This window comes from Schistocerca americana, chromosome 9 (assembly GCF_021461395.2).
Source record: "Schistocerca americana isolate TAMUIC-IGC-003095 chromosome 9, iqSchAmer2.1, whole genome shotgun sequence".
Lineage (NCBI taxonomy): Eukaryota > Metazoa > Arthropoda > Insecta > Orthoptera > Acrididae > Schistocerca > Schistocerca americana.
Window position 1 is genome coordinate 16,412,689 of NC_060127.1, and position 18,175 is coordinate 16,430,863.

The 18,175-nt window shown below is 48.1% G+C and overlaps 1 protein-coding gene across 1 annotated transcript in view; it reads right to left on the reverse strand.

Moving 5' to 3' along the window:
* Window positions 1–17,854, reverse strand: part of LOC124551210 (zinc finger protein 512B-like) — a 47,130-nt gene extending 29,276 nt beyond the window's left edge. The window contains exon 1 of the mRNA XM_047126200.1: window positions 17,802–17,854. Coding sequence (XP_046982156.1) covers window positions 17,802–17,813 — 12 coding nt within the window. The 5' untranslated portion in view covers window positions 17,814–17,854. The remainder of the gene's footprint in view (window positions 1–17,801) is intronic.
* Window positions 17,855–18,175: the final 321 nt, after the last annotated feature.

Here is an 18,175-nt window from a genome sequence, read left to right on the forward strand (position 1 = left end):
ACACTGCTACACAGTAAACTTCAAAACAACGTACGTGACGGCTGGCACTTTCCTTATCAAGACGGACTGCACAGAATTCTTATGACGTGTATCCTATCACAACTTTATCGGTATAAATCATGCAAAGTGTGCGCTGGTCACGGACGAGGGACAAGTGAATATCGTGGAAGCTCTTACACTTAGTTACCTGCGAGGCATAGGTCTCTGCAATGGAGAGGTTATGGTACTGCTGAAGTAGGCGCGAGTAGCAATAAGCAGTAAGTTGGGTTAGCAAGCCATTAGCCTGCGTGACCCGGCGAGTTGAAGCGGAAATGAGAAGCTGTACTAATTAATATTGATAGTCGTTAGGTAGAGCCAGTAAGTGGCAGAGAGTGCTTCTTACCGAATTCCAATTCCATTTGCGTATTGATCGACAGGAAAATGACAGTGTCCTTGTCTCTGTTCGCAACGTAATTTCTCCTGTCTTATTCTGATAATACCTACGCAAACATACGCTGGCGGCTGCGAATTGAACGCCCAGTCACTTCCTCAAGAGGGTTTCGCGAGAAATACGCCGTCACTCTCCTATTAAATTTCCGAAGTACTTTTGTTACACTTCCGTATCGGCTACACATAGCTGTTACGATCCCACACTCATGCTCATAAATTAAGGATAATTGCAGAATGTGGTGCCAAACAAGGTGGCACTACACAAAACTGGCGCTAATAGCATAGGCACATAGGGAACACACACGACACAGATCTGTAAGTCCACGGTATTGGTGATAAGTTGAGAAAACCGTCCCGAAACACATGTGCTACAAAACGCCACTGTTTGTTGCGCGTGTACCTCGACATCAATATGGGATATGATCACGTTGCACACGTACACAGGCCGCACAACGGATTGGCATACTCTGGATCAGGTGGTCGAGCAGATGCTGCGGCATAGCCTCCCATTCTTGCAACAAAGTCTGTCGGAGCTCCGGAAGTGTCGCAGGGGTTTGAAGACGTGCAGCGGTACGTCGACCGAGAGCATCTGAGATGTGCTCGATGGGGTTTAGGTCTGGAGAACAGGCAGGCCACTCCATTAGCCTGATATCTTCTGTTTCGAGGTACTCCTCCACGATGGCAGCTCGGTGGGGCCGTGCGTTATCATCCATCAGTATTGACCACGAAAGGCGCGAACTAGTAATTAAATGTCGCGATCTCTATGGCTCTAGCAAGATGGAGCAATGCGCTAACCGGGAATCACAAGGCCGATCGAAGTACGCCGGTACTGCGTAAGCAATTGCAGTTGTAGCCGGTGTTGTCGACTGCCTGCAGTGCTCGATGGGTTGTTATGCACATGGCCCAAGGAGCTGCAGTTGCGATGCTTATGAAGAACGTGTTCCTGTCCGTTTACCGGACAAGTAAAGCTGCTATCACCCTGGCCTGTAGCACACGATACAGGGAGATAGGACTGCTGGCTAAGGCAGTCAGAACACGAGTGTTTCTTTCCAGCTGAAGTGTAGCGGCTGGCCAATCACCCTCTTGCAACAAAATTTTCGCCAATCTCTTGACTTTCCTCCAAACATCGACTGCAAGGGAATGATCGATCCACGTCGCACAACTGCAGCAAATGGGTGGCTTCTGAAAGGCGTTTTAAGTTGAAACGTTCTCGAGGCTTCTCCGTCGCCAACGCAACCATCGGAGTTTTCCTGCAGAACCTACGCCAAGAGCGGGGCTTTTAAGAAGCACACCTCGCTCGTAGCAACCCCAGACTCGGCGTTTGTGTTAATACGGCGCCTGGGCCGCAAAAAAACACCTGAGCCTGGGCCAGATTTCCACCCAGTGGTGGAATCGCAGCTTTTGAGGTTGTACGGTGCGGGATGAGGGCGCCACCCCATCACCGTCCTAAACAAAGCCTACCGCCCGCAGGGAGCGTGTCGGCTGGCATTCTCTCGGGCTCTCCTTGGAGGCCGCTGGAAACCGCCCTAGACTCTGACGTTCGCTCGCCACATTGCGAAGGACGCGCTGTGTCGCGCTCACAGAAACCGCAACTAACTCAATTATTTCGATCTGCTACAAAATTTGCTATTTGCGCGAAACGAGACATTTAATCATCCCATGCTCCACTTGGCTAGTCCCGGGAGATCATGACTAGAAATAGAACGATTGCGCGTACTGTATGCGAATTGCGTAATTGTGTATTAAAAATGTAAGGTGGGCGAGTGATGTGGGCCTTGCACTCATTGTGGACGGGCCTCGTAGGTTGTTGTGGTGTCACCGCCAGGCAGCACACTTGCTGGGTGGTAGCCTTTAAATCGGCCGCGGTCCGTTAGTATACGACGGACCCGCGTGTCGCCACTGTCAGTGATTGCAGACCGAGCGCCGCCACACGGCAGGTCTAGAGAGACGTCCTAGCACTCGCCCCAGTTGTACAGCCGACTTTGCTAGCGATGGTTCACTGACAAATTACGCTCTCATTTGCTCTCATAGCCTTCAGCTACGTCATTTGCTACGACCCAGCAAGGCGCCATTATCATTTGCTATTTATCTTGTGATGCCTGTACCGTCAGACCGATGTTCACCAATTATGGATTAAAGTTAAGTATTCCAACAGCTACGTACTTTATTTGCTAGACTCAAATCCTTTAACTGTTCCAGACCTCACGCCAGCCTGCGTGAGCTTAACGCGTGCCTTTCGGCTACCAATCATAGTGGCCTGGCTGTCTTGCCAAGTCACAACAGTTGTCCCCTTGCCAAGTGTTGCTCTTAGTTCTACAGCGTCATGATGAGTCTGCTGTGGACACGCCTGTGTTCCAAGCAGGTTAACAGCCGTATTCACAGGTCTGGAACCTGGTTCCATGAACTCGAGCAGCCTGTCTCAACTGAAATACTTAGGGATTACAATTACAAATAACCTAAATTGGAACGATCACATAGATATTGTGGGTAGAGCAAACCAAAGACTGCGATTCATTGGCAGAACACTTACATGGTGCAACAGGTGTACCAGACTGCTTACACCACGCTTGTCCGCCCTATTCTGGGGTACTGCTGTGCGGTGTGGGATCCGCAGCAGGTGGGACTGACGGACGGCATCCAAAAAGTACAAAGAAGGGCAGCTCGTTTTGTATTATCGCGAAATAGGGGAGATAGTGTCACAGACATGATACGTGAATTGGAGCGGCAATCATTGAAACAACGGCGTTTTTCGTTGCGACGGGATCTTCTCATGAAATTTCAATCACCAGTTTTCTCCTCCGATTGCGAAAACATTCTGTTGGGACCCACCTACATACGGAGAAATGATCATCACGATAAAATAGGACAAATCAGGGCTCGCACGGAAAAATTTTAACTGCTCGTTTTTCCCGCGTGCCGTTCCAGAGCGGAACGGTAGAGAGACAGCATGAAGGTGGTTCATTGAACCCTTTGCCAGGCGCTTTATTGTGCACAGCATATTAATCACGTAGATGTAGATGTAGATGTAAAAATGGGCGCCTAAATTACCCGCTCTTAATCCGATAATATGGGGTCTGTTTGGAACAACAAGTGAAACATAGCAATCGAGATTTCCATACTTTTGTAGCTCTATCGGATGTAATCATCATGGAGTGTCTGTAGCTGGATATGGCATTCCAGAAGAACTGACGCCATTTATGAAGGTTACCGGCGGCGTTACACGGTATTAGCGTCACGTCTCCTGAGGTGACCATTTTGTTTTCTGTTGTGCTTGTCGCCAAACACTGAGGCTGCTAGGAATAAAGCGATTTGTGGGTGTGTAGTCGTGTACACGGAACCTGGTTTCATGTCACTACGTGGATGCAGTAACCTTTTTTTGCGAGCTGATCTTCAACTGCGCTTGCTCTTTCGTCAATACAACCTCACTTTTTCCTCCCACTCACTTTCAAATTCCTCGCTATAATCTCTGGGTGATACCTTAAGTGTACGCCCTAAATAATCACTTTGCTCACATAACTATTGGGTTCTTCTTTTTCTTCAAGTGTGTTTCCTCTCACATCCTCTTTTTTCGTGTCTTTAATTCAAGGCCTGTCGATTCAGAGAAAGCGAGCAATCTGCAGTCGTATTATGTTACTGACAACCCACATTAATTTTTACAATCTATTGATAGTTGGTTTAATTAAAATTTTTCGTAGTGCAAGGACGAATGCCATCACGGGCGTTTGGATTCAGAATACAAGTCCCTATCACTTCTTTACCGTTCCTGATTTGATGCATCGATAATTGTCGAAAACGCTATTGGAAAGGTATTTTTTCGCTTTTTTTCCACTCTGTGTTGCAAGAAGCTGCTACATTTAGGGACAATACAGCATGCAGTATGAAGCATTTTGGGACGGATAAAATGATTTTAACAAAATAGAATTTGAGGAATCTTGTTGACGCCGGCCGTTGTGACCGAATGGTTCTAGGCGCTTCTGTCCGGAACCGCGCTGCTGCTACGGTCGCAGGTTCGAATCCTGCTTCGCACATGGATGTGTGTGATGTCCTTAGGTTAGTTAGGTTCAAGTAGTTCTAAGTCTAGGGGACTGATGACCTCAGGTGTTAAGTCCCATTGTGCTCAGAGCCATTTGAACCAGTTTGAACCTTGTTGACGGTTAATCAGAAAATCAGTAAATAAATATATTTCTGACACTGTTGTGTCCATTAAGAAATATATAGCCGAGCACCCAAGGAATGAGAATTTGCATGGTCATTATACATGGAGAAAATACAAATTTCTATACCGAAGTAGTAAAAACTAATCTGAGAGACGGAAATTACGTTCTGGTAAAAAGACTTCCAACATCTTTCTCCAAGAAATGAAAGCACAAAGTACGTTCTAAAGTTCTAAGTAAGCGGGAGGGGGGTGGGGGGGGGGGGTGGGGGGGAGAGGGAATCGACGGGAAGGATCGGACTTTTTCAAGCTGTCCTGTCTGTACTGCTAGACGCGAAGTGTGACGCAAGTCTAGGCGCCACACGTACGCATCCTGTTACAGACAAGTGTTCTATGAAAGAGACAATACGTCGCGAGGTAACGTGAGATGATAATGACTTTGACAGTGGAATGCAGTCCCCAAAGTGCTCCTCCAGGACATCAAACACTTTCCTGCTTCGATGGGGTCGAGCTCCGTCTTAAATGAACCACATCTTTTCGAAACCAGCGTCATTGAGGATAATGGGGATGAAATCATCTTCCAAACCTTCACGCACCGTTCGGTAGTCACCGTGCCATCAAAGAAAATCGCACCGATTATTCCGTGAGTGAACATTGCACACCACGCAGTCTTCCGTTGAGGGTGAAGAGACTTCTCGATCGCGAAATGCGGTTTATGTCCCCAACATGCTCCAATTTTGCTTATTGACAAACCCACCCAAAAGAAAGTGGGCTAAACCCAACTATACATACGCAGTGTAAGTCCCATCGTGCCCCACGGCCAGCCGTGCAGTTTGAATGTCCTAACTCAAATCGTTCACAAGTTATGACGATTTTACTTCGCATAGTTCAATAATTGTCACCCTGTACGTACAAAATTATATCTCTGTGCGATACATGCTTCACGAGGTATGACTTCTTAACAATGAGATGCGTGAAAAGGTGCTCGAACGGGGTGGAAACTACCCAGACTGCACTCATTTACTGTTCGATAATGAGAGCACTTATCGACTTGCAAAAAAACTTTATTTTCAAATCATTTAAAAGTTTTTCTCGCTTACATGTCTAACGTAAAATGTTTAACACGTTAACTCGTTTGTAAGGTAAAGAGAAGTTTGAAGCTGTTTTGTAGAAGTGACTTCGATCTTTAAAAGACTCGAGGGTTACTTTCTTCTTCCTATTTTTTCTTCTTTACAATCCTTGCAAACTTTAGCAATAATATTTAGTGACTGTCGATTTTTTTTTTAAAAAAGTGACATCTGTTATATCGGCATTGTTGTCCTAATTCGCTACATGTGCGACGTCGCCGGCCGGAGTGGCCGAGCGGTTCTAGGCGCTTCTGTCCGGAACCGCGTGACCGCTACGGTCGCAGGTTCGAATCCTGCCTCGGGCATGGATGTGTGTGATGTCCTTAGGTTAGTTAGGTTTAAGTAGTTCTAAGTTCTAGGGGACAGATGACCTCAGAAGTTAAGTCCCATAGTGCTCAGAGCCATTTGTGCGACGTCTCTAATAATCGAAAGTGGTTAGTCATATTGCCAGACAGATGTGTTTCTTTCGAATGGAACTTAGCGTTACAAAATAATCGTGCGTCTGGTGAACGAGAAAGATGAGGGGAAGTATTGTAGTGTGTGTCAGACTGCGATGTGAATGTAAAATCTTTCCGTGTTCGAGAAAGCTGAAAGAAACGTGTGTGCATAGACGACGGCGCAATGGAAACGCAGTTTTGCGCTGCCGTAACCGAAACCGAGCGTGAAATAACAGCGTACGCGGTGACCCGCATTCTGGATAGGGAACTGCGCGTGGTGTGCGCTGGTCACGGACGAGGGGCAAGTGAATATCGTGGAAGCTCTTACACTTAGTTACCTGCGAGGCGTATGTCTCTGCAATGGAGAGGTTATGGTACTGCTGAAGTAGGCGCGAGTGGCAATAAGCAGTAAGTTGGGTTAGCAAGCCACTAGCCTGCGTGACTTGGCGGGTTGAAGCGGAGATGAGAAGCTGTACTAATTAATATTGACAGTCGTTAGGTAGAGCCAGTAAGTGGCAGAGAGTGCTTCTTACCGATTTCCAATTACATTTGCGTATTGATCGACAGGAAAATGACAGTGACCTTGTCTCTGTTCGCAACCTAATTTCTCCTGTCTTATTCTGATAATCCCTACGCAAACATACGCTGGTGGCAGCGAATTGGCCGCCCAGTCAGTTCTTCAAGAGGGTTTCGCGAGAAATACGCCGTGTCTCTCCTATTAAATTTCCGAAGCACTTTTGTTACACTTACGTATCGGCTACACAGAGCTGTTACGATCCCACACTCGTGCTCATAAATTAAGGATAATTACAGAATGTGGTGCCACACAAAGGGGCACCACACAAAACTGGCGCTAATAGCATAGGCACATGGGGAACACACGCGGCCGGCCGGAGTGGCCGTGCCGTTCTAGGCGCTACAGTCTGGAACCGAGCGACCGCTACGGTCGCAGGTTCGAATCCTGCCTCGGGCATGGATGTGTGATGTCCTTAGGTTAGTTAGGTTTACTTAGTTCTAAGTTCTAGGGGACTGATGACCTCAGAAGTTAAGTCGCATAGTGCTCAGAGCCATTTGAACCATTTGAACGTACGCGACACAGATCTGTAAGTCCACGCTGTTGGTGATAAGTTGAGAAAACCGTCCCGAAAAACACATGTGCTACAAAACGCCACTGTTTCCTGTGCATGAAACCCGACATCAATATGGGATATGATCACCATGCACACTACACAGGCCGCACAACGGGTTGGCATACTCTGGATCAGGTGGTCGAGCAGCTGCTGGGGTATAATCTCCCATTCTTGCACCAGTGCCTGTCGGAGCTCCGGAAGTGTCGTAGGAGTTTGAAGACGTGCAGTGATACATCGACCGAGAGCATCCCAGACGTGCTCGATGGGGTTTAGGTCTGGAGAACAGGCAGGCCACTCCATTCGCCTGACATCTTCTGTTTCAAGGTACTCCTCCACAATGGCACCTCGGCGGGGCCGTGAGTTATCATCCATCAGTAGGAAGGTGGGACTCACTGCACCCCTGAAAAGGCGAACATACTGGTGCAAAATGACGTCCCGATACACTTGACCTGTTACAGTTCCTCTGTCAAAGACATGCAGGGGTATACATGCACCAACCATAATCCCACTCCACACCATCAAACCACAGCCTCCATACAGGTCCCTTTCAAGGACACTGAGGGGTTGGTATCTGGTTCCTGGTTCACGCCAGATGAAACCCCGACGAGAATCACTGTTCAGACTATACGTGGACTCGTCCGTGAACATAACCTGGGACCACTGTTCCAATGACCAAGTATTGTGTTCTTGACACCAAGCTTTACGGGCTCTCCTGTAACCAGGGATAAGTGGAATGCACCTTGCAGGTCTCCGGGCGAATAAACCATGTCTGTTCATTCGTCTGTAGACTGTGTGTCTGGAGACAACTGCTCCAGTGGCTGCGCTACCTGCAGTACTCCGTGGCCGTCTGCGGGCACTGATGCTGAGATATCGGTCTTCTTGTGGTGTTGTACACTGTGGACGTCCCGTACTGTGGCGCCTGGACACGTTTCCTGTCTGCTGGAATCGTTGCCATAATCTTGAGATCACACTTTGTGGCACACTGAGGGCCCGTGCTACCACCTGCTGTATCTGACCAGCCTCCTGTCGTCCTAGTATTCTACCCCTCATAACGTCATCAATATGTGTTCTTTGAGCCATTTTCAACGAACAGTCACCGTTAGCACGTCTGGAAACATCTGCACACTTACTCGCTGCACCGTACTCTGCCATGCACCAACACACCTCTGCGTATGTGGACTGCTGCCAGCGCCACCGTGCGACGACCGCAGGTCAAATGCACCGCATGGTCATACCCCGAGGTGATTTAAACCCGCAAACCGACTATCAGAGCTTTGTTTCACCATGTATCAGCATTATCCTTAATTTATGAGCACCTGTCGGAGCTCCGGAAGTGTCGTAGGAGTTCCTTGAATTCTGTTGTCATGCCCGCTTGATAACGACTCCAAACACTAGAACTACACACCAGAATTGATTGCACTAGTCTCTGGCATGTACTATCAGTCACAGACCTACTCCACATTTCCAGAACCCTTCCTACAAATCTAGGTCTGATCTTCGCCTTCCTGCAGTCACTCAACTTCGACAGCTTACTGCACAACGCGGCGTCATCCACAAACAATCACAGACAGCTGCCCACCATATCCGCAAAATCATTTACGTATATAGGGAACAACAGCGATCCTATAACAGTACTCTGGAGCACTCCTGACTATGCCCTTGTCTCTGATGAATACTCGCCGTCGAGGACATCAAACTGGTTTCTATTATTTAAGATGTCTTCGAGTCACTAACAAGTCTGTGAACTTGTTCCACATGCTCTTACCTTCGTTAACAGCCTGCAAATGGGGCACCGTGTCAAATGCTTACCGGAACTCTAGAAATATGGAACCTGCCTGTTGCCCTTCATCCATAGTTCTCAGTGTATAATGTGAGAAAAGGGCGAGCTGAGTTTCGCACTACCGATGCTTCCTAAAACCGTGCTGATTCGTGGACATAAGCATTTTAGCGCAATGTATGCCGACTCCATACACTGCGCGCCCAACATCAATCTTGAGATTAGGCATCTGCTCTTCAAAGTACCCATGGGAAGACGCGTAACGGGACATGGTCTGCAATATCACGTACCCTGACAGACTGATCGAGGCCTCAGCTGAAGAAACGAAAAACTGTTGATCGAACAGTTCAGATTCCACTCAAGTCAGAAACCACCGGCAGAAGACTGCCTGGACCCATTAACTCATGGACACGTGCGCAGTTACTCTGTTCATTACGAAGAGCCAGTTCTGCGTCAATCAAAAATATCTTTCGAGCCAGTTTTGTTTTGATCGCCCTTTAGAGGGTGTTCCAAGGGGAACGATCAATATGCAGAGAAATGGTAGTAACCATCATGCGAAACTGAAACGTATACCAAACATGGGCTCTAATACTCGCATTTTAGGAGCTATGAGCACTTTTTCATCTTCACTAATGTCATGTATCCCACATAACGTTGCTACCTCACATACACTATGTGATCAAAAGTATTCGGACACCCCCAAAAACATATGTTTTTCATATTAGGTGCATTGTGCTGCCACCTACTGCCAGGGACTCCATATCAGCGGCCTCAGTAGTCATTAGACATTGTGAGAGAGCAGAATGGGGCGCACCGTGGAACTCACAGACTTCGAACGTGGTCAGGTGATTCGGTGTCACTTGTGTCATACGTCTGTACGCGAGATTTTCACACTCCTAAACATCCCTAGGTCCACTGTTTCCGATCTGATAGTGAAGTGTAAACGTGAAGGGACACGTACAGCACAGTAGCATACAGGTCGACCTCGTCTGTTGACTGACAGAGACAGCCGACAATTGAAGAGGGTCGTAAAGTATAATAGGCAGACATCTATCCAGACCATCACACAGTGATTCCAAACTGCATCAGGATCCACTTCAAGTACTATGATAGTTAGGCAGGAGGTGCGAAAACTTGGATTTCATAGTCGAGCGGCTGCTCACAAGCTACACATCGCTCTGGTAAATGCCAAACGACGCCTCGCTTGGTGTAAGGATCGTAAACATTGGACCATTGGACGGTGGAAAAACGTTGTGTAGGGTGACGAATCACCGTACACAATGTGGCGATCCGATGCCAGGGTGTGGGTATGGCGAATGTCCGGTGAATGTCATCTGCCAGCGTGTGCAGTGCCTACAGTAAAATTCGGAGGCGGTGGTGTTGTGGTGTGGTCGTGTTTTTCATGGAGGGGGCACTATCTCAGCACACGCCTACATTGATGTTTTAAGCACCTTCTCGCTTCCCACTGTTGAAGAGTAATTCGAGGATGGCGACTGCATCTTTCAACACGATCGAGCAGGTGTTCGTAACGCACGGCCTGTAGCGGAGTGGTTACACGGCAATAACATGGACTGGCCTGCACAGAGTCCTGACCTGAACACCTTTGGGATGTTTTGGAACGGCGACTTCGTGCCAGGCCTAACCGACCGACATCGATACCTCTCCACAGTGCAGCACTCCGTGAAGAATGAGCTGCCATTTCCAAAGAAACCTTCCAGCATTGAATGAACGTATGGCTGCGAGAGTGGAACCTCACATCAAGGCTAAGTGTGGGCCAACACCATGTTGAATTCCAGCATTACCGATGGAGGGTTCCACGAACTTGGAAGTCATTTTCCGCCGGGTGTCCGGATACCTTTGATCACATAGTGTATTTCCGAAATGAAACGAAATGTGAAAAATACAATTAGGCAGGGATACACCTATGTCAGGGGCTCACACAATGTGTAGGAATGCACAATCCCCACAAGTAAACGAACATCCACTTTCAACAAAAGGTTATGTCAGTTTAAATGGGACATATATATATTTTTGTCTACTGAAATAAAACTGGACTTAGAGTTAGTGATGGCAGACTTGATTTCACTGCTCTAAACTTTACAGCTTTTGGAATACATAGACTTTAAATGATGGAAACTGTGCCACACTTTCTGCCGTATTGCTGCAATGCCGTAATGCGGGTTGCCTACACTGTTCTGAAGCCCACTGTAGGCATCGTTGTTGCTCTGCGCAGAACTGGAGAAACTGTGGTGCAGTTGCCAACCCTTCAAGTCTACGTATTTCAGGCGGTACGAGGCTTGGAACAGTGAGAACAAGTCTGCCGTCATTGACTATGCCTTCAGGCACCCTGGCCAGTCGTATTTTTCACATTTTCTTTCGTTTCGAAATACATTCTGAAGCATCATGTGAAACGTGGTGGCGCGGGGTCCGCAGTAGTGGTAATTACATGGAATCAAATACCATCACCAGTTGCTCTTCTATTTCCTTTCACCACTAGCAGCTTAGGCCACCAAGGCCATTTTCAAGCGGTCGTGAGTCTTGGGTCGTGGTAGCACAAAGACTGGCTTATTTTTTTCGAATGGAGAGGGTATTAACAGGGGCGTCATTGTCTTTAAGGTTCTGGAACGGTGCTATATCACGAAAATCAAGGGCAGGACTTTACAAATGCCATTAGGAGGACAGAAATCTCACTACAAACTAGAATTTGTCCACTTTAATCTGTTTGGTTAGGGAACGGCTATGAATTCGTCAAAAAATTACGCGATCGCTCAGCTGATTTGGTCCAGGATCCAGTGACCATTGAACATCACATATATGGTGACCTCTAGCATCAATTTGTTCAAATTTGGCGTATGATGGCGGTGTTTCTGCTACTGTTAATTATTATAAAACAACTGTATTTGCAGTTGGCTATGTCTTTTGCAGTCGGCCTAGCCCCATACTCATCTGTTGGAGCTGATGGTTTATCTGGTGAAGTCGCCGGATGGAACAAAAAGCTTAACAGAACTCAGTGACAGGAGGCAGCATAACCATTGAACCCACTAACAGCGTTTAGACTGCTGCTGTGAGTGCAAATAAAGTTGTTCTTCAAATGAAGAGTCCAGAACGTTGATCAATGGTAGGCAGTTGTTTCCACTACTTAGTTGGACAAAAGCAGGTGAAGCTGTCATCAATACACCGAAGATGCTGTATAGAAACATTGTAGTACCCATAACGACCTGTGGCTTGAGCGCTGGGAGCTTGGTATAAAAAATAAAAACAAACTGAGAGTTGTAGATGTGGTGTCACCGCCAGACACCACACTTGCTAGGTGGTAGCCTTTAAATCGGCCGCGGTCCGTTAGTATACGTCGGACCCGCGTGTCGCCACTATCAGTGATTGCAGACCGAGCGCCGCCACACAGCAGGTCTAGAGAGACTTCCTAGCACTCGCCCCAGTTGTACAGCCGACTTTGCTAGCGATGGTTCACTGACAAAATACGCTTTCATTTGCCGAGACGATAGTTAGCATAGCCTTCAGCTACGTCATTTGCTACGACCTAGCAAGGCGCCATTATCAATTGCTATTGATATTGTAAATAATGTACAGACAAGAGCTACGTTCAATATTAATGGATTAAAGTTAAGTATTCCACCAGTTACATCCTTTTTTTCTAGTCTAACTTCCTTGTCCTGTTCCAGACCTCACGCCAGCCTGCGTGAGCTAAAACGCGTGCCTTTCGGCTTCCTCTTACATTAGTGGGCTGGCCCTCTTGCCAATCCACAACAGTAGAAATGGATCATTTAAGAAGATCGTGTAGAGTATCTCGGCGAGACCACGTAAGGAGAAAAAAAGTTAGGGAAATGACCCAGACTCAAGAAAGCGTCACAGATAGAATAAGAGAACGGAAACTCGGTTAGTATGGACATTACAAATGACAGATTTCCAAATAAGATCTTGATGGGCACCCTCAAGGCAGAACGAGAGGCGTAAGACTGAAAGTTCCTGATGAGAGGGGTTACAGGAGGACATGAGAGAAATAGAAGAGGACTAGGAAGAGTGGAAATGTTAGAAAGCGATGGCAACAGACATGTGGGATGTGGCGGCAGGAGAGAGGGGGGCGCTTTAGTAAGCATGGTCCTACTAGAAATTGGTCTGGCGTTGCCTTCCTCCAGCTTTTGGGCTGATTTACTCTCTGGACCATAGAGAAAGTCGGCATATTTCACAAACATTCCCAAAAGTGATAACTGACAGCTAGGAGTCCTTGGACTGCCCAGAGGTCGAACCTGAGACCTAGTCTTGATACTGGACCGCTTAGCCACCGAGCCCTCAAACAAGATTGAAGTCCCAGCGAAGCAGCTGATAGTAGGGATGGAAAACATTGTGACCGCTGCCCATCGCGACATTGATTGCTATCTGATCGCGTTGTGGGCACATTGCGCGGTAATGAAACACTGTAAGCCGAGCAGAGACGAAGGGGGATCATTCGAGCGACGTTGTTGTTGATGTTGTTATGGTCTTCGGTCCGAAGACTGTTTTGATGCAGCTCTCCATGCTACTATATTCTGCACAAATCTCTTCATTTCCGAATAACTACTGCAGTCTAAATACTTCTGAATCTGCTTGCTGTATTCATGTCTTGGTCTCCTTGTACGATATTTACCCTCCCCCACCTCCACCTACACACATTTCCCTCCATTACTAAACTGGTGACCACTTGAAAAGACTTCCTAACACTTCAATCTAAATTCGATATTAACAAATTTCTCTTCATCAGAAATGCATTTCTTGCCATTTTACGTCATCTTTACTTCAGCCATCCAACCGCAAATTGGGTAATGAACTGGCATAAGCGAATATGACAAAGAGTAGACAGTTATCCTCTGACGGCTGTGAACGGGCATCGCGGAAACGGCGAAGTCGGTCGACTGTTCGCGAGCTACTGTCGTGAGGGTGTCGGCAAAGAGGATGAAGGACGGTGGAAGCACTAGCAGGTTACCAGGTGGTTGACGTCCACAAATCATCACAGAACTTTAAAGGTCGGAGGCTTGCCCGTTCCGTAAAATAGGACAGACTGCGATCTGTGGCAGAGTGCACAGTGCCGGTGCAAGCTCGTGTGTCCCAGAAATCTCCACTGTGCCATGGACAATGTCATTTACGATTGCAGGGGCCATGCGACAATCGAGATTCGACCATACAACAATGGAGACGTGTCACGTGTTCGGATGAATCGCGTTTCTTGTCACACCAAATCGATGAACGTGTTCAGTTACGCCATCATCCAGGCAAATGGCTCCTCCAAACTTGCAATGTGCCATGGGTGAATACCGGTGGGTTCAGTACTATTCTAGAGAGGACATCCGCCTGACCTTCTGTGGCTCCTGTGGTAGCAACCAAAGACACCACAACAGCTGTGGACTTTGTGAACATTCTTGCACACCATTTGCATCCCTTCATCCTTGATGTCTTCCCCGGCGGCGACATCTTCCAACACGATAATTGTCCATATCATAAGGCCAGAATCGTTCTACAGTAATGTGAGGAGAGATTACGTTGATATCGTGTCCAGCAAATTTGATCCGAACGACATGATCACGTCTGGGATACTATCGAGCGCCAGCTCGCCGTTCACATATCACCAGCACTTTATCTCAGGAACTGCAAAACCTAGTGCCACATACCTCCAGGCTCTTACAAGGGAACCTCCCCATCGCACCCCCCTCAGATTTAGTTATAAGTTGGCACAGTGGATAGGCCTTGAAAAACTGAACACAGATCAATCGAGAAAACAGGAAGAAGTTGTGTGGAACTATGAAAAAATAAGCAAAATATACAAACTGAGTAGTCCATGTGCAAGGTAGGCAACATCAAGGAGAGTGTGAGCTCAGTAGCGCCGCGGTCCCGTGGTTAGCGTGAGCGGCTGCGGAGTGAGAGGTCCTTGGTTCAAGTCTTCCCTCCGGTGAAAAGTTTACTTTATTTTAGCAAAGTTATGATCTGTCCGTTCGTTCATTGACGTCTCTGTTCACTGTGATAAGTTTAGTGTCTGTGTTTTGCGACCGAACCGCAAAACCGTGCGATTAGTAGACGAAAGGACGTGCCTCTCCAATGGGAACCGAAAATACTTGATCACAAGGTCATAGTCAACCGATTCCTCCAAAGGAAAACACATCTGATATGTTCTATACGACACTGGTGACGGCATGTGCGTCACATGACAGGAATATGTTGTCTACCCACCTAACTTGTACACTTGGCGAATGGGTAAAAAGATTCTTCTACCTTGCCCGATTTAGGTTTTCTTGTGGATGTGATAATCACTCCCAAAAAATTGATGAAAATATAAGCGTTTGTTACATAAACTGAAAATAAGAAGCTAAACTTTTCACCCGAGGGAAGGCTTGAACCAACGACCTTTTGTCCCGCAGCTGCTCTCGTTAACCACGGGACCACGGTACTTGCTCTCTCCTTGTTGTTGCCTATCTCGCGCATGGACTACTCAGTTTGTATAATTTGCTTATTTTTTTATAGTTCCACACAACTTCTTCCTGTTTTCTCGATTGATCTGTGTTCAGTTTTTCAAGGCCTATCCACTGTGCCAACTTATAACTAAATCTGAGAGGGGGTGCGATGGGGAGGTTCCCTTGTTAGTAAGGGATTGTCGAATCCATGGCACGCAGTTGTGCTGGATCGCAAAGGCGGACCCGTGCGCTGTTAAGCGAGTTGTCATAATATTTGTCTCACAATATATAGGGTGGTTATAATGAAACTTTCCCGATTTACCACGTTATAACACGGAAACTAATTACCGTACGAGTACCAAACTTGGTAGTATTAATGTCGAGAATATGGGGTGCGCGATTTCCATGCGTCACAGCGCTACCGTCCAGTTACAACTATGGCCACCATGTGCCATGGTCAGTCAAATGGTTCAAATGGCTCTGAGCACTATGGGACTCAACTGCTGTGGTCATAAGTCCCCTAGAACTTAGAACTACTTAAACCTAACTAAACTAAGGACATCACACACATCCATGCCCGAGGCAGGATTCGAACCTGCGACCGTAGCGGTCGTGCGGTTCCAGACTGTAGCGCCTTTAACCGCTCGGCCACTCCGGCCGGCCCATGGTCAGTCACCGTGATTCACTGTCTCACATGCCTAACCAGTCACAGTGCACTTGTTGACGTGTCAAGGTGACACTGGACAAAGTGGCTGTGAGCACTATGGGACTTAACATGGGAGGTCATCAGTCCCCTAGAAATTAGAATTACTTAAACCTAACCTAACCTAAGGACATCACACACATCCATCCATGCCCGAGGCAGGATTCGGACCTGCGGCCGTAGCGGTCGCGCGGTTCCAGACTGAAGCGCCTAGAGCCGCACGGCCACACCGGCCGTCTGCGCCTGGACAAAAGGAGCAGGGCATTATTAGTGAAGCTCTGTTATCGAGACAACAGTAATGCTGCAGCTGCACTTCGAGAATATCGCCAGCTGAAAGGATTACAGAAGGCTCCTCTTTCTCCAGCTGCTGTGTAGAGCGTGACGAAGAAGTTCGATTCGACTGGAGAACTGGACGGCGCTTCGGAAAGAGTCCGACGACCATCAGCGGTTTCTGCCATAGCAACAGCGATTTCATCAACCACTTGTGGTGCAAACCACAGCTGGCTGATGAAATCGCTGTTGCTACGGCTCGCAATTCCCGATCGTCAGGCAGCGCGCATGCCGTGTCACGACAGTTGAACATCCCGTGGTCCACTGCAAAGAAGTTGCTTCGAACCATTCCAAAATGCTATCCGTACCAGATCCATATCGTGCAGCAGCTTTCACCACAGGACGCACAACGACCTGTTGACTTCGCTCTCCACTTTCCCGGAAGCATTGAAGTCGATGAGGTCTGCCCCTGGACCATCCTATGCCCAGAGAAGCTCATTTTTCTCTGATGGGTGAGGTGGACATACAGAGAGCGGGGATCTTCACCTCCAGTCACTGTGCATGAAGTGCCTCTGTATGGTGAAAGTGTCACCGTACGGTGTGGCTTCATGGGTACATTCATCATTGGCCCTTTCTTTTTTGGAACAGGTTGGCGTTTAAGGACTGTGTGACTGGCCAGCGTTAGAGCGATATGCTTCGCCAGCATTTCGTACCCACCCTACAGCAAAAAGACGAACTGGACGGTTTTCATCCAAGATGGGGTCCCAGCGAACACCGCTCGTGAAGTTCACCTGCTTCACCGAAACACATTTCGGAACTATCGCATTATCAGTCGATCGTTTCCAAATGCTTGGCTGGCTCTATCAACTGATCTCACTACCTGTGATTTCGGGTTGTGTGGCCACCGGAAGGACAGGGTTTACCAGGGGGATATTCACACACGTGCCGATCCGAAGCGCAGCATATCAAGAGAGGTAGCCAGCATACCTATGGACACGCTTTGTTCTGCTGCGCAGAATGTTGCGCTTTCAGACTCTACGCGACACTGATGAGCGCCATGTTGAGCCCCTTTTGCAGCAGTAATGGTGCCAGTGTGTAATGGAATGATGTACTGTAGCAGCATATTGAATTGATTCTGCATTATTTCTCTTCCCCATGTCCTTGACATTAATGCTGCCAAGACTGGTACTCACACGGTGTTAAATAGGGAAAGTTTAATTATAACCATCCGGTAGGTCGACTTTGAGAGCGGGCTTCGTCAGCCAGCGGAGCTGAAGTGCGGGGGTCTTCGGTGGGACAGTTTCTGCGGCGGGATGCTGGCGCCGCGCCTGTACTCACGTGAGTCCTCATGTCGGCTGGCTGAGTTGGGCTGAGTTGCTCGCTGCAGGCGGGAGGATAGCGACTGCTGGCGGCCGCGGGTGGCGCCAGCGATTTATACTCGCTGCAGCCTCGCCTGCCCCTCCCCCCCCCCCCCCCCCCCCCCCCCCGTCGACACGCGATCCGCTTCCCCTCCTCACGGCCGGCCGCACTGGCGTCTGCTCGTTTGGAGCGGGTTTCCGCTCCCTGCTCGGGAGCCGCGGACGGAAGGAAGGAAGCGGGCAGCTGAGCAGAGGAGCGGCGGCTACTTTCTCCCGCCGCCTGCCGCTCCCAGCAAGTGGGCGGTCAGCGCTCAGAATCGTCATCTCTCCACTCTTGGCGCTGGCAAGCGACGT